Source organism: Elgaria multicarinata, chromosome 6, assembly GCF_023053635.1.
Source record: "Elgaria multicarinata webbii isolate HBS135686 ecotype San Diego chromosome 6, rElgMul1.1.pri, whole genome shotgun sequence".
NCBI lineage: Eukaryota > Metazoa > Chordata > Lepidosauria > Squamata > Anguidae > Elgaria > Elgaria multicarinata.
Genome location: NC_086176.1, coordinates 22,960,601 through 22,975,819, shown reverse-complemented (window position 1 = coordinate 22,975,819; position 15,219 = coordinate 22,960,601). Strand labels below are relative to the sequence as shown.

The following is a 15,219-nucleotide window of genomic DNA, read 5'->3' as shown; positions in this document are numbered from 1 at the left end:
CATGGTAGGATCTGCTCAATCTACTTTTAAGATAGCAACCTTTCTTATACACTTTACACTGTTTACAGTGTAAAGTTTACAGACATATGCTAACATTTCAGAACATCTATATAGACTACCACTCCACCCCATGAGACTTGCCCTACAAAATTCATTTAATCCATCCAACACCAACATGGGCCCAGAAATTAGCAAGCACGTAGTTTTGTACTAGCTAAACTAAATTTTCGAGGCTGTAGCTATGCAAGCACTTCTTAAACTCACTCTTCCATCTGGTTTCTAGCTACTCCAGATTCCTTAGAACAAGGAGAGAACAAGACACACATGGATCTAGCTTACAAGTTTCCCCCACTCCATTTTCTTAAAGTGACAACTGTAACTCTAACATGCCAAGTCACCCTTAAACAAGGAAAATAATTTTCCTCGTTAATACTTGTATTCAAATATGGATCAAGTATTTAAAGCAACGATATATTAGAAGTTTAACAGACTTACGAGATGGGTACAACAAAATGTTGCAGCTTATACCAGCCCCTGACCAGAGTCCTGATCAGGGCTCCAGCCAATTTTATAGTACTAATTGAGGCTTGGGGAGAGGGAGGATTTCCAGGAGGGGGTTATTTTTCTTCTCTCTTATCCTCCAGAATTTTTCACCAGATATACTATATAGTATAAAATGCCTAAGTTCAGGACTAGTTGCCAGCCCCAACCTCAAGTACTTTACTCATATTCAGCAGAGTAGTAGGTTACTGGAGAGTAGGAGAGGGAATACGTGTTCTCCACAAGGGGGGGATCCTTGCTGAGTACCAATTATTCAGAAACCTCAATCCACTGCCAGGCTGATACATCCCCTCCCCCATCCTGGAACACAGAACAGCGGTATGTCAGAATGCTTATTGCCAACATGCCAGTTTTCTAATATGCAGGAATTATTCCTACAAAAGAACATCCAGTCATGTGAGCCTTGTTTGCAATCTGATGTGATACACCCAAACACCATCTCAGTGAGAGCTAAGCCACAATACTGTACATAGATATAACAAGACATCCCTGATAAATCCCTGGGTAAGTGCTATGTACTTTGGTAGGCTGTGTTTGAGTTAAGGCAAACTAAGTAAATCTATAAATGCTGAAGATTTTTGTAGTCATTTATTGTCATAATAGATAAAGACAAAAACAAGGCAATATATGATTTATCTTAGCCAATTAACAGTAAGGCCCAGTAAAGATATAACCTGCTCCATGAAAAGCATGGAGTATAGGCTGGAAAAGGGGCTTTTAATTCTGAAGTGCTGTGTTTTAGAATGCCCTTGCTCAGCTTTGCATTGTCAGTATTTCTAGCCCCTTATGCTGCCCTGGATGCACTGACTATGGTTCAGGGGACGTCACTTGCTATTAAGTGGCAGTTTGGTCATACAATATTAAAGCATCCAGGTCACATTGCTCAACACAACAGCACAGTATCGATAAATAAGGTTTCCAGTATCTGAAAGTCTTTTGTTAGCTCATGAGGCAGAGTCATTGTTCCTTGCTCATTGTATCGCATATTCAAACCACCAGAACTAATACCTGAATTAATCACGGATTGATCTATAACAGTTTCAAAGTAGCATATGTGCCAATGATTTAAGAAATGCTGAATTATTTTACAGCATCAGTTACATTAGAGCTCTGTATTATACCACAATCCAAAGTATACAACCATATTTAAGTCAGCCAAGTAAGTTTGTACACATTTATTACACGTTTTACTATGTCAAGAGGCTTATGCTGCCAAATTGGGTTTTTTCCAAGGAAGAGGTGAAATAAGGGTATAGCAATAAGTGATGGCCACTAGCACAACCATGAGAACAAGAACAGTGGCTATGTGCAAGGGCATGAAAGCTGTACTCTACTGCTCAACCACTGCAAGTATCTTCCAGCCCTCCTCTAGCATGAGTTCAGAAACTGAAAGGACTGCAAAGGTATGTCAAATTTCATATCCCATACCCACTTTCACATATGCATAGTGAAACTGTGGACTTGTAGAATATGTATAGCCCAAGTTAAACCATACACATGCCAGTTCTGTACTTTCATCTGCTGGACATAATGAACTCTCAGTATGAAAGGGCACTGCATCTGTCTCCCCATTCAAGAAAATGGAGGTACTAATGAAAGGAGAGTATTTATTTTATTGCATTTGTATACCGCCCCATAGCCGAAGCTCTCTGGGAGGTTCACATAGAGTACCTCTTTGCCTCTCCTTCTGGTCAGCCCATGCATTAAAGTCATGCTTCTCTCTGTGTAAGAAACCAAATAGTCTCTTGTAGACATTAGTGGGGTAGTTTTGTGGCCTTTATTAGAAACATTACAGAAAGACAGGTTGCTTACCTGTAATCGTAGTTCTTCGAGTGGTGCGATATAATTCTACAATAAAGGGGTGTGTGTGTGTGTGTGTGTGTGTGTGTGTGTGAGCATCTTTGTGCCAAGACCATGAAAGCTAGGCACCTGAAATTTTTCATGCATACAAAAGAGGTACTAGAGATATGCACCTCAAGGTTATTTGATTTTTAAGGTGCATTCGTTTCAACAAAATGTGTGACTGTGTTTGAAGTCTGCAGTGCCACCTTCAGTCACTAGGTTGCACACTTCCCTAAGCAGCAAATACCTCTGCAATCAATATAGTTTGAAACAGAGCCGAGTGTTCCAAAGCAGAATACAGCTGCCCCGTTCCTCCTGCTGTGGGGCAACCCTCCCACTCAGGGGAATGGAGTGGATAGACCACTCTTTCAGAGGTGCCAGTGGGCATGGCTTCACTCAGACACCTGTTTAACTTTGAAGGCTGCACTGTATCAAACTAAGGGCTACATCAACCCAATCAAAGCTGGGTCCATTCACTAGTATTTTAATAATGGAAGGAAGGAAAGTAAGCCAAGCAAATTTAGCAAGTCAGCATCAGGATGAACTCACCACAGAAAATTAAAGTTTGTGGAGGAACTGGAGGACAACTACCTGCCCATGCACAGTTACATAGTTATCTTGAGTTCAGATCAAGTTAATGGGTAAAAAAATGGAGTTAATGATTTTAAGTACCACTCTTGAGCATGACTGGAAACTCAAAGTTGAGAGTGCAGCAACAAGTCTGAATAAAATCACTTTTCACATATGAAATCTGAATATCCAAACCACTCAAGCATGCTGGCTTCCAATTCATTTAACTATTATGTCGTAGGAATTTAAAATATATACAGTACAGAGCAAGGTAGTGAAGCAAGGACTTATCTTATATAATTTAATATAGGCAAGCTAGTGTTTTTGTCTGTTTCAGTACTGCTTTCCATTTTCCTCCAAAGATAATGCAGTACTGGCCAAGATAATGTGATTGATATTGTTAAATAAACAATGTATGCCAACTAATAAATATTTAGCATATTGTACCTATCAGTATTACCAATTTTCTTCATTTTGCAAGAGAAGCAAATTACATATGTCTGAGTCTGTCACAAAGTTAGAACAGATTATAAGCCCAAAGTTGTAACCCAGAGACTAAATTCTTGCTGTCTGCATCAAGGAGACAAGTCTTGCATGCAAAGTACATAGGGCCAAATCTGAATGTCAGTGTTTGAGTTTGCTCTGAGCTCAATAGTAGAACTACTGTAGAAATAAAAGCTCCAGGAGTCTAATAGGAAGAGGCATGCACAAAGGCACGTCAAGTACTCCTCAGTCACTTGAAGTGATACAGGAATTCTAGAACACAACTGAAGAACCTCGTGTGCTCGTTTGCATGTCAACATTCAAGCGCTCTTCATAATACTACGGAAAGTTATACTATCAAGCATACTGAAAAATTGAGTTTCCAGAAGTACTCAAAGCTGCTTTGGGAACTTTACCTTATAATTTGTCAATTATTTACACTGTTGCCAAAAGGAGCAAGGACTTCATTAAGATTTGAATGTAAACTGAATAAATTAAATCAAATTAAACACTATGCAGTCATAAAAATATGGTGTTTAAAGTTTGTTCTTCTAGAGGTGCACTATAACAGGGAAGGCACTTTTGATATCTTGCAGCTTCAGAACTTAAGTTTTGTTTCTTCTGATATTCTGCTGCCAATGTGGTCCAGCTCAGCAGAATAATAATAATAATAATAATAATAATAATAATAATAATAATACCCTTAATTATCTAACACAGGTACTAGAGCGGTGAACATAGGTATAAACTGTAGAAGAAAGATTAGAAAAGCAAATTGAAATTGTTCAATTTAAAAGCAAAGGAAACAGAAAAACAGTGGCCAGTTAGTTGAGGAAGGCTTCTTGAAACAGAGCTGTTTTTAGGAGGCACCAGAAACGGCCTAGGGTTGGCACCTGCCTGACCTCCATGGGCTAGAGAGTTCCACAGAGAAGGGGCCACTACACTAAAGGCTCTTCTCCTGGTGGATTCCAATCAGGCCATAGGTCCACGTGGAACCACCAGGAACATGCCCTCAGATGACCTCAGGGATGGTAGGATGGTAAGGGTGAAGACGCTCTCTCAGGTATCTCTCAGATTTTGCTAGCCAGAGTTACTGAACATGCAGTAGAACTATAGTTAATACAGCCCAAATAAAATTTTAGAAACACAGCAAGGAATGCTTAAAGTGAAAAGCAACTGAAATATTTGAATCAATTTACAGAAATGTTGTCATGTTGTTTTAGAAGGCAAACTTGCACTCCACAGGAAGTTATAAGCCACTGTCTAGTTATTTAATTAGTAAAGATTTCCCTAACATACAAGAGTTTGAGAATTTTACAATGACCATATTGTATACTTAATTACCTGAAGTTCTTGGGTTTTATGAGCATGTTCTTGCTTGATACTAGTTCTCATGCTCTCTTTCATTTCATCAAGTATTGAGTATAAGCCATCAAACTCCTCATCCAACTCAGCAATTACACCGGAAGAATTAGCCTGTAAACAGAATTTTAGTTGTGTATGAACTGTATTGCCAGCTTTAGATATTTATTTGTTCAGCACAAACTATAAATAGTAGTAAGCAACACATGGGCATGTTCTCATCATGGTAGCACACTGCATTTCCTAAATATAGTTGTAAAGTTAAGAATACTGTAAATCAAGATTTATATGTATAGATGGTATAGATGTATACATAAGACCTGCCCTATTGCTTTACTAACACTAGCCCGAATACTAGTTAATGGCTTGCAAAGATTATCATCAACCTAGCAGGATAATACTTTCTTTTAACACAACTGTTGATATACAGTACGTTTCCAGAGACACATTAAACAGAGACATAAGGTTAGCAATTAGAGAATGCATCTAAGAAATATTAATTTGCCTCACTTACACAGGGTTACTTCATTTTATTCCCACAATTCCACTGTTAGGTAGGCTACTAGATAGTCAGTTTCATGACTGAGCAGGGATTTCAAGCCCAGTTTAAGATCAAAATTATGCCTACTATACAGAAGTAGCTAATTCAAGAGACACTGCAACACATCTCACTCGTATCAAAGAATATGGCATAGCATCCAACTGTGTTCCAGTGATAGCGCTAATGAGGTTGAGCTAGCGTAAGCCAACATTCCACAATGTCACTAGCTTTGTGGAGGGCAAGGGGGAAAAGCAGTGATTTGCCATTGCCCTAGCAAGCTGAAGTTACATTACGCAAGCACTGGTTTCAGCTAGCACAGTATCATTAGCACTAGCACTAGAACACCCTTGGGTACTACTCACAAATTTAGCACTCACACCAAAACCCATAGATGTTGTCTAGCCATCACATTCAGCATGTCTCTGCATGTATTTTACAAACTGCATCTGATGTCAAAGCCATGGCCCACCTTCAGCAAAACTGTTTAGAGTTGGCCCAAGCTCTTTGCCTGAGACAGAGGCCCACTGCTGAGGCAGAGGCCCACCCAATGTGCTGCTGGCAGGTAGCCACTAATCATTTAGCACTGTAGAAACCCTGTTCCAAGTCTTCCAAGACTTCCCCAAACGGTGGGACAGAATAAAGTCTCACAATAATTTCCCAAATAAGACTTATATAGGCCTCCCCAATGCAGCCCAGCTTCACTGTGCTCATCTTCATCTTTGAACACAGTAATTCACACAAGCTTTACAACATACCTGTACACCTTTTAAAGTGTGGTTTAAAGTTTCAATGAAGTTTTGAATTTCATCATTTTTGTGAGCTAATGTGGAGATAATCCTTTGCAGAGCTTCCTAGAATTAGAAACAATCAATCCATTAAGATATACAGGTTCCTTTTATATGCCTTCTAGTTAGCGTTATTTGATGAACAATTCCTTTGGAACAATTAGTTTGACCCACCAACTACTGAAGCTACATAGGATTTGTCTGCCAGGATAGGATGATGCTGGTAGGCAAACTGGTAAATTCTCCATTTTCCTATCTGTAAGATTGCTATGTACATAATGCTACTGGTGATTTATTGAACAAGGAATATACTACTTGCTTGACAATAAACACAATATTAGCACAAATATGGCTTGGCAAGGCTCAGTACTCCTCACCTTAGATTTAGTCACATTTTGGTGGTCCAATGTAGGGGTGGGATTTATTATTTTATTGAATACATTTCTACCCTGCCTTTTGGCCCAAAAGGTATATAAAAACACAGTCTTGCAACACTTTAAAGAGTAACAAATTTATACAAAGTGGTTTGCATCATGAATTCAGCATGTTAGGAAATACATATAGTTTCAACACTATGCCACTTAATAAGATTTACCATACAAGTTGTTATATGCTTAGCTTTGTAAAAGCTATGTTGCAAACTTAATCAAAAGTTTCATCTCATTTGTATTTACATAATAGAACCTTATTTCTAAATTCAAACCAATGTTGTGGCTGCAACTTAAAATATTTATTTTGAAGAAGGCTGCTGTAGTCAAGCAGACTTGCATGTTTACTATGCAAGTGGCAAATGGCTCAAATAAACCCTGCTTGGAAGCATATAAGCAAGTAGCAACTGTTAGTGTCTTTCACACCCTTAAAGTTCTCTACCACTGATAGCATCCATGCAGTTCTCAAACTGTCAGAAATCTTAGACTGAAGGGTGAAATACACATTTTGTACTGTAGTAAACACAGAATGATACCACACATCAAAATGTATAAAATGTGTCAACACTGTCACTTTTTCCATTTTTTTTAAAAAAAACATACAGAAAACACTTGCTAAGAAATGTCTACAATTGTGTCTTTTTTTCTTTCCAGGATTGCTCATTTTTTGCTTCATTTTGTCTTGGGCATGCTCCACGCGGACAAAAATTAAGTGACAATGAAAGAAAGAAAAGTCTGATAAATAGTGGAGAAGCTAGAGTAGTCTATTTTCATGAGATGTAAATGAAATGCCTATGTTTGGAAATGATCAAATTTAGTAAGTTAGCAAACTTAATAAAGCCGCCTCTAACTCAATTTATCTGGCACAGGTGTTGATAAAGTTTACAAATTAACAGTGGGGGAAACATGCTTATATTTAGATTTCATATTAACCTAGTTATTATTCAAGAGAAACTTAAAAGTTGCAATTTTAAAAGAAACAAAATATATACTAGATTTTTTTTATCCCATCAACTTTTATCCAACCTGCAACATTTAACAGTGTTAAAGCCTATTCTGTCTTTACCGTTCATTAATTTCAAACTCTATAGTCTGTGTCTGAGCAGTTACTACAGCTTGTGTCATTTTGATCACATTGCCTCAGTTTGGGCTGACAAGCTGCTTTTACCACCAGCAGCCAGGCCCAAGATGAGCTGCGGGTCCGATGGCCTACAGCTTAGCCTAAGATCCCAGATAAGCAACTGTCACTTTGTTTCAATCAGAAGTCTTAGAGCCCATTTAGTCTTACCACATGGAAATCATTTTATATCCATGTTCAGAGAAGCAATAACTTGTTTGAGGGCAAAGGTTTCTATTTGAAAGGTGCCAAGTCAGCCACTCCTAAAATACAAACATACCATGCTGCGTTATTTTCACTTACCAACAGTCTCACCATAAACAAAGTTTGAGAAAGAAGCTTAAGTTCGACTGGAAGAGATTTGTCAAATGAAAGCAAACATTTAAGCACAACTTCAGTAGTTTAAGGCAGATTTGCTGCACATGACAAATGCAAATCCCATGCTACTCATCACTTAAGCAGCTAAACACAAAATGGACAGCTTATTTGTCATATAAGATACAAGCAGAAATTATAACGTTAGATTGTGGTTATAGTTTGTCTAATTTAAACTCAAGCACACCTAAGTTATAACGTACCCCCATACTGGTCACAGTTCTTACTCTAACATTGATCCAATAAAGCTTTACTAACTGGATTAGCATTATAGCAGTATATTTTAATTGTTTTAGGAGACAGAAGTTCGAACCCACAAAAGCCAGAAGTGCTTGGGGAAGAAGAAGGAAGTTGTACAATGAACAAGCCTGTTAAAGTTACCAGGATCTGACAAGCTTTGCAAGAAAGTTTTGCAAGAAAGCCAATATCAACAGGTGATGGTAATCTATTACTATTAATGCAATATGTAAGTAAAACCCTGGAAATTCATTTGAAAAGCCACACTTCATGAAACATCAAAGGCTTAATTAAGCTCTGGAAGCTGTTTTAGGAAGAACTGAAGTTCATATTCTCATTAGCCATACTAACTATGAATTAAAACCAATGCATGATTATGATCAATTACAACAAGAACTAAAGAGGTTTGGTTGATCTTGGTATTCTTCATTAGAATACAGAAGAACTGCTAATTCTATACATTAACATCATTTAAGTCATGATGCAGCTGGCATCCAAAAACAAATCTGATTAAGAACTGCACAAATAAAAGCATAGATTAATCTGCATCCTTTTCCTATGATCCGATGGTAGCATATTTCTTCTTCCAGACAGACATTTAACCTTGCTCAGTTTGCTATAAGCTGAATTATTGATAGGCCTCTCTCTTCTATTCCCTAGCACATTGTCCTACTTTATCAGGATTTAAAATTATATATACACTGGTCTCCCTCACTGTGAGTCTCCAACTCAACTCTCTCAAAATCTACACTACACAGCTATATATAGCTACTTTCCCATAAAGCCTCTGCACCAAACTATACATGACACGGGAGAGCTATGTATGAATCTCCAAACTTTCTTTTTATTAATTCCACATCCCGATATGAATCAGGACTATGGCACCAGAGGAAATGTAAGTTATCAACAAATAACTTAACCACAATTACATGACCCAGAGGCCATGTATACTCACCAAGGTAATTGTGCCAGAGACGCAATTAGCTATGGAGAAATGGAGAGGCATAACTATACAAGACAGGTACCTTTCTGCCCCCTCTGCAGCCAATTCTAACTTCAGGAAAGGGAGCAATTTCTATTGGGCAAATAGCACAGAGAAAAGTGAAGTGTCACAAAAGGAGATACCATACAGATAAAACCCAGAAGCCACAGTAGACTAATACCTACAAATAGAAAATAGTGACATTTTATTTGGCCCTAATAAAGTTATTGACCTTCTGTGGGTTTTGGATTTTCTAATGGAACAGTATGGTTATTTACATCCATTGTACATTTGGAGAATACCATACTGGTAGTTTATTCAATTTAAAATTATAGTTTGGCCATCAAGTATAAATGGATTAATAACTAATATCTTCCTTCATCCCAAAATACCAGTTTACTTCTGATTCTAGATTGAAGATACCATCAATTCCAAGATCTCTCTGCACAAACCATGCTGTTTGTCACCCAAACACAGCAACAGCTTGAAATAATGTTTTATTTCAACAGTTAATCAATTACCAGATGTGCTATAATGGCATGGAAGAGTGTTATGGCATTGACAGCAAAGCAATGCCACTTTATACCCAACCAAGTATCACAGGAATTATAAGTCTGCTATTCGTTAAAGAGAATATTCACAGCTAGGGATTACAACTTGTGGTGCTCTTACAATTAAGAACTCAGTAGAATAATTAACCCCTCACTCACTCTTTTGTAATCATAGCCATGACCAAGAAAAAAAAGCCCTTACTATTCAGTTAAGCTTTATAAAACTTGAACACCAGATCCTTCAAGTGAAATGTTTATATATTCAAAAGGTCTATATGAAGTGATCCCCATCTACTGTCCAGCCCATGATATCAGACAGTGAGACACAACATCAGCCAATTTACAGAAGAGTTGCTGACATATCTAATTATTCTCTCCCCACCCCCTACTTCATTCCTTGTAAAAACAAAGACTCAGAACTAAATAATGTTTAGACCAGTAGGTATCACAGGGGTCTGCTCCTATTCAATCTAAGTCCCACCCACCCATTTCAATGTATATGTTTGTATTATAAGGCAAACTCATATGGGAATACAGAGGTCGTTGTCTGCTAATTTTTACAGCCAGCAAAATTAATAAAAATGCTTGAAAAATGCTGCATAAATATTCCTCACAGAATACTCAATATACACCAATGCATAATCTAGATGTTTAGAATATGGAAGCCCTGCTTGGGTTTCACCTAGACCCAAATAAGAATTTAACTTACATTTGTGTTTAAGCTATTTATCAACATTGGGGCTACATTCATTGATCAATGCCAACCCTAACATTTGGGATCTAAGCAGATCTTATTTGGAAGTAAACCCCACTCATTTCAGCCACAATTCCAAGTATTGCTTTACAGATTGCATTAGTTTAAATAAATTGCAACAAAACATAGTTCCTACCTATGGGACAGAAAATAATGCAAGCACAGCACTTGAGAAATTAAGGGAAGTCTTATTTAATATTTAAAGTGTTCAAGGTGCTTTAACATACAGCTATAATCTAGAACACAATTACTTGAGATTAAGTCCCTTTCAATGCATTGTGCTAGTAAAGAACTGTGGGACTGGTCTGTTGACCTCATAAGGTAGGCTAATATTATTCCCTCATGGCAGATTGAAGAACAGCAACTACTTTAACATTATCCAGTGGAAAAAATCGAACCAGATACTTTCCATCCCATTCGCTTAATCAGTACACTAAAATAGACAGGCCAAATTATTAATATATTGGTATTCTGCTTTTAATTATTTGCTTAAGGCAGCTAACATAATAATAATAAAAAAGAATTAAAACTGAGAAATATTAGATCCCCCCCTCCGCCTCCCCCACAACATCTGCTCCAGAAACTTCACATCCACTCCCCAATTACCCAAAAGCCTTTATAAAAAGGCAGGCCTTTCATATTGGTTAAACCACATGGAAAGATCACTGATGTACCTCCTAGATGCTGTTCCTCAGAACAAGTTAAGCCACCAAGAAAGTCCTGTTACAAAATAATCTTCCACTAAAAAGGTCTGTATTGAAGCAACACAGAGCTTTAAGTTTAGATTTTATCATGAAAGTTAAAGGGTATTTCCATTTTAATCATTGTGTCTGCTTTACTCCCAAAGAACTGTTGGACTAAATTAAGAAATAGAAGGTGTTTGAAGCCAAACAAATGTTCTATGACTAGTATATACCAACATATGAGATGTAGATTGAGATTTGTGATTAGGTTAGATTGAGATTTCTGATCAAGTTTTATTTTACTATCTTGACTATTTTGCTTGATTTTTCTTCTTTTGGTGGGATTTTTTTGTTTTGTTTTGTTTTTTGCACCAGTGTTTCCCGTTTAGTTTTTGTTTTGCTTTTTTTTTTTAAAAAAAGAGCTGACTGAAGAGGGGGACAAGAGGAAGGGAAGAGATGCTTGTCAATCTAATTAAGAACCATTGACTCAAAAATTTCACTGTGTTCGATGGGGCTTACTGCCAAATAAATTACATAGACTTGGGCTGCAAGCTTAAATGTATTTACTCAGAAGTAAATCCATTAAGTACAACAAAAATTGCTATCTACTAAGTATGTTTTAGAGTGCAGCCTAAGAATGCAATCTTATTCACACTTATTTATCCCACTGAACATAACGTAGGTAGCTATCCTGTTGCATTACAACACAATAGCAAAAGTTCCTTTAGTAGGATCAAGGGAGCAATCACGAAGTGATGAGACGGGGGTGGGGGGAATTGGGGGGGCATTAAAAAAAAGTGTTGCCATGCATGATAGAAATACACAGATTTACAGTTTTGTTTTTTAAATGCATAGTAGTCCCCACATTTCAGGTTGGGGGGAAAGGAGGATCCTGGGTATGAGGAAGCTTTATGAGAAAGGGAAAAGCCACAAACCCTCGCAGCGCCTAACCAACCCCGCCCCCCCGCGAGCGTGCACAATTCACCTGTCTCGAAGCTTATGGTTAGCCCTCAAGGTGTCATAAGCCGCTTGTAGCTGTTGTTGTCGGGGGCGTGGCCCCCCCAACCCACTATAACAGGCTATAATGCAGAGCTATACAGCAGGCATTTGGCACATATTGCAGTTCTCTCCCCCCACACACCGTTTCCCCAAATGGCGGTCGGGGAGGGGGGTGTCACACAGCCGTTTGCACGACCGCTCCCTTCGCTTCACACACCAAGCCAGACTCCAAAACACGCTCAGGGGAGAAAGTCCTTCCTCTTTCTTTCGCTGCTGCCGACGGAGTAAAGGCCCTCTTCTGCTGAGCGACCCACTTCCCTGCCTCTGTGCCTCCCAGCCTTTATCCCTCAGCCAGACCCAAAGCGAGAGAAAGGGGCTTCTGTACACAGAGACACAACAACGCCCGCTAACCTACCTACCTACCTGCCCGCCCCCTTCTTCCCTCACTTACTTTCTGCGCCTCCATGGTGAAGCCGGCTCCAGGGAAGGGAGCAGGTGAGGGGGGGGGGCGAGGCGCGCTCCCTGAGGAGACAACAACGGATGGGGGAGGAAGGAGAGCACTGCGTCTGCCCTGCCCGTCTAACGGTTAATGCTTCAGAAGCGCCGCAGCAGCCACTCGGCAGCAGCGAGCCCTAGAGCGTGCGTCAGGCAAGCCCCGCCCACAGTTCACCACCGCCTCGCCCCGATAGGCGCATGCGCGGTGAGGCTGGAGCCTCCCGACAGAGCATGCGCGGTTATGCTAGTGACTGCGGTTTGTCTGCGCGTGGTCTTTGATTTTCCGCGTTTCCTCTTATCCTGGTGACATAGCAGCTGAGTTCGGACAACGCGCTACTCAACAGTTGCTTCCCATTCTGTTCCTATTCACCACCACCCCGTTCATTGGCTAGGGTGACCATATGAAAAGGACAGGGCTCCTGTATCTTTAACAGTTGTATTGAAAAGGGAATTTCAGCAGGTGTCATTTGTACATATGGGGAACCTGGGGAAATTTCCTCTTCATCACACCAGTGTGATGCAGCTGCAGGTGCCCTGCCCTCTTTTAAAGCTGGTCACTCTAGTACAGCTCCTGCGGCTTTAACTGTTGTGATGAAGAGGGAATTTCACCAGGTTCTCCATATATAGAAATGACACCTGCTGAAATTCCTTTTTCAATACAACTGTTAAAGAAACAGGAGACCTGTCCTCCTTTTCATATGGTCAGCCTAGTTAAGCATACTCATTGGATTCAGTGGGAGTGAAACATGCATTGCACTTGGCGTCCCATCTAATGGACACTTACTTGAGAGAAAGCTGTCCAGGGCTCTGGGTTGCCGCCGTGTTTAGGGAAACCCCACGCTTTCTCTGCTGTGGGATGGCAGCAGCTAATCCCAACGCAGAGGGAGGGTGCAAACTTTCCAGCGGCCATTCATCCCGCCAGGCCCACCTACTGCCCTCTGCCCAGGTGGATAGTGACCAACCAGGAACACCTCTGCCAATTTAAAAAATGCTTACAGCTGTGTAATTCTTAAAGATAAAGAGATCAAAATTGGCACGGTGATAGCTCTTAAGGAGGGCTTTCAGCGTGCCAAGTTTGAATCAGTTTGGTTCATCTCTTGATTTTTTAGGAATTTTTAAATTTTCCCCTCTTAACCCCTTTTTCTCATAGTCCAACAGTGTGAAGGATTGCTTTTCCTTTCCTTTGATCATGCGAAGCTGTGCATCTCCAAGTTCATAAACTACAGATCTGCTGGTTCCCTTACTCATTAGTAAATCCCATTGACTTCAACTGCATTTACATCCAAGTTATACTAAAATCCCATGCATGCTTACCTTTGAGTAAACTGGATTAAACAGAGACTTACTTCTGAGTAAACAGAAGTAAGACCTCAGAAGTAAGCATATGGTTGCAGAGCACTTCTTTCCAGTTTGCTGTTTTAGGCTTTTTAAAAAAGTTTCTGAGTGACCACACTATTAAAAGTCAGTTCTATATGTATTTACTCAGAAGTAAGTCTCTCTCTGTTCCAATTTTGATCTCTTTATCTTTAAAATTTACATAGATGTGAGCTTTTTTGTCCATTTCCATTTTAAAAATTCCTTAAAATCAAGGGATGAACCGATCTGATTCAATCTTGGGGTGGCTAAAGCACTCCTTAAGAGCTATCACCATACCAAGTTTGATCTCTTTCTCTTTAAAACTTATGCAGATGTAAGCATTTTGGTTACCTTGGAGCAAAGGAGGGGACCTAACCACCTTTACAAAAGAAATGAGTTAAAATGATTGTTCATCTGCCCACCCTTTGAAATGAGCAAAACAAACCTTTACTCCTCCTCCCCGTAAACCTTTCCCAAGGGGCGTAGCGGGAGATTTCGTCGGTATAGTAGTGCTCCAGGTGAAAAGATACATGAGCTGAAAGAGTGCAACAATGCACAGACGTGAAAGTGCCCAGCACTCCACTCACTAAGGAAATGGAGGGGGAAACCACAGATGAAATATGGATTTAAAAAGTAGGTGTGATGGAGCCCTATGTTCCTAATAAGTTCAATAGCATGAAGATATCTTCTTGCCCCACGATACCAGCTGACTTATTTACCATAACTTCTGCTTCTCAGCTCCCCTCTTTTCAGGTGATATCCTGAATACCCGGTGATATCCTCTCAGTGGTCCAGATTTGACCTACAGGCATACGGCAGCTGGTCTCTATAGCAGGACTTATTCCTTGTACAGTTCAACATAAGCTTCCCAACAAGATACATTTTGAGGGAGAAGGTTATCCTAATATTCAGTGCCAAAAATATGCACCAGTAAAAGCATGCAGACAGTTTTAGTGCTATGTATTTATAACACTGAAAGCAAACACAAAAATAAAACTGGCATTATACATGAATTTCAACATGAGGATCTAAATATAAAATTAATTCCTGTTGATCTCAGCAAGTTAAGGGTTGCAGTCCCAATTCTGAATCTGAAAA

The 15,219-nt window shown here is 39.4% G+C and overlaps 1 protein-coding gene across 2 annotated transcripts in view; it reads right to left on the bottom strand.

The window, feature by feature from the left end:
• FSD1L (fibronectin type III and SPRY domain containing 1 like) overlaps positions 1–12,801 on the bottom strand; it is a 40,088-nt gene extending 27,287 nt beyond the window's left edge. For both annotated transcript variants that reach the window (XM_063129145.1, XM_063129146.1), the window contains exons 1-3: positions 12,722–12,801; positions 6,115–6,210; positions 4,801–4,932 (exon numbers count right to left, since the gene is read on the bottom strand). In XM_063129145.1, coding sequence (XP_062985215.1) covers positions 4,801–4,932; positions 6,115–6,210; positions 12,722–12,736 — 243 coding nt within the window. In that variant the 5' untranslated portion in view covers positions 12,737–12,801. The remainder of the gene's footprint in view (positions 1–4,800; positions 4,933–6,114; positions 6,211–12,721) is intronic.
• Positions 12,802–15,219: the final 2,418 nt, after the last annotated feature.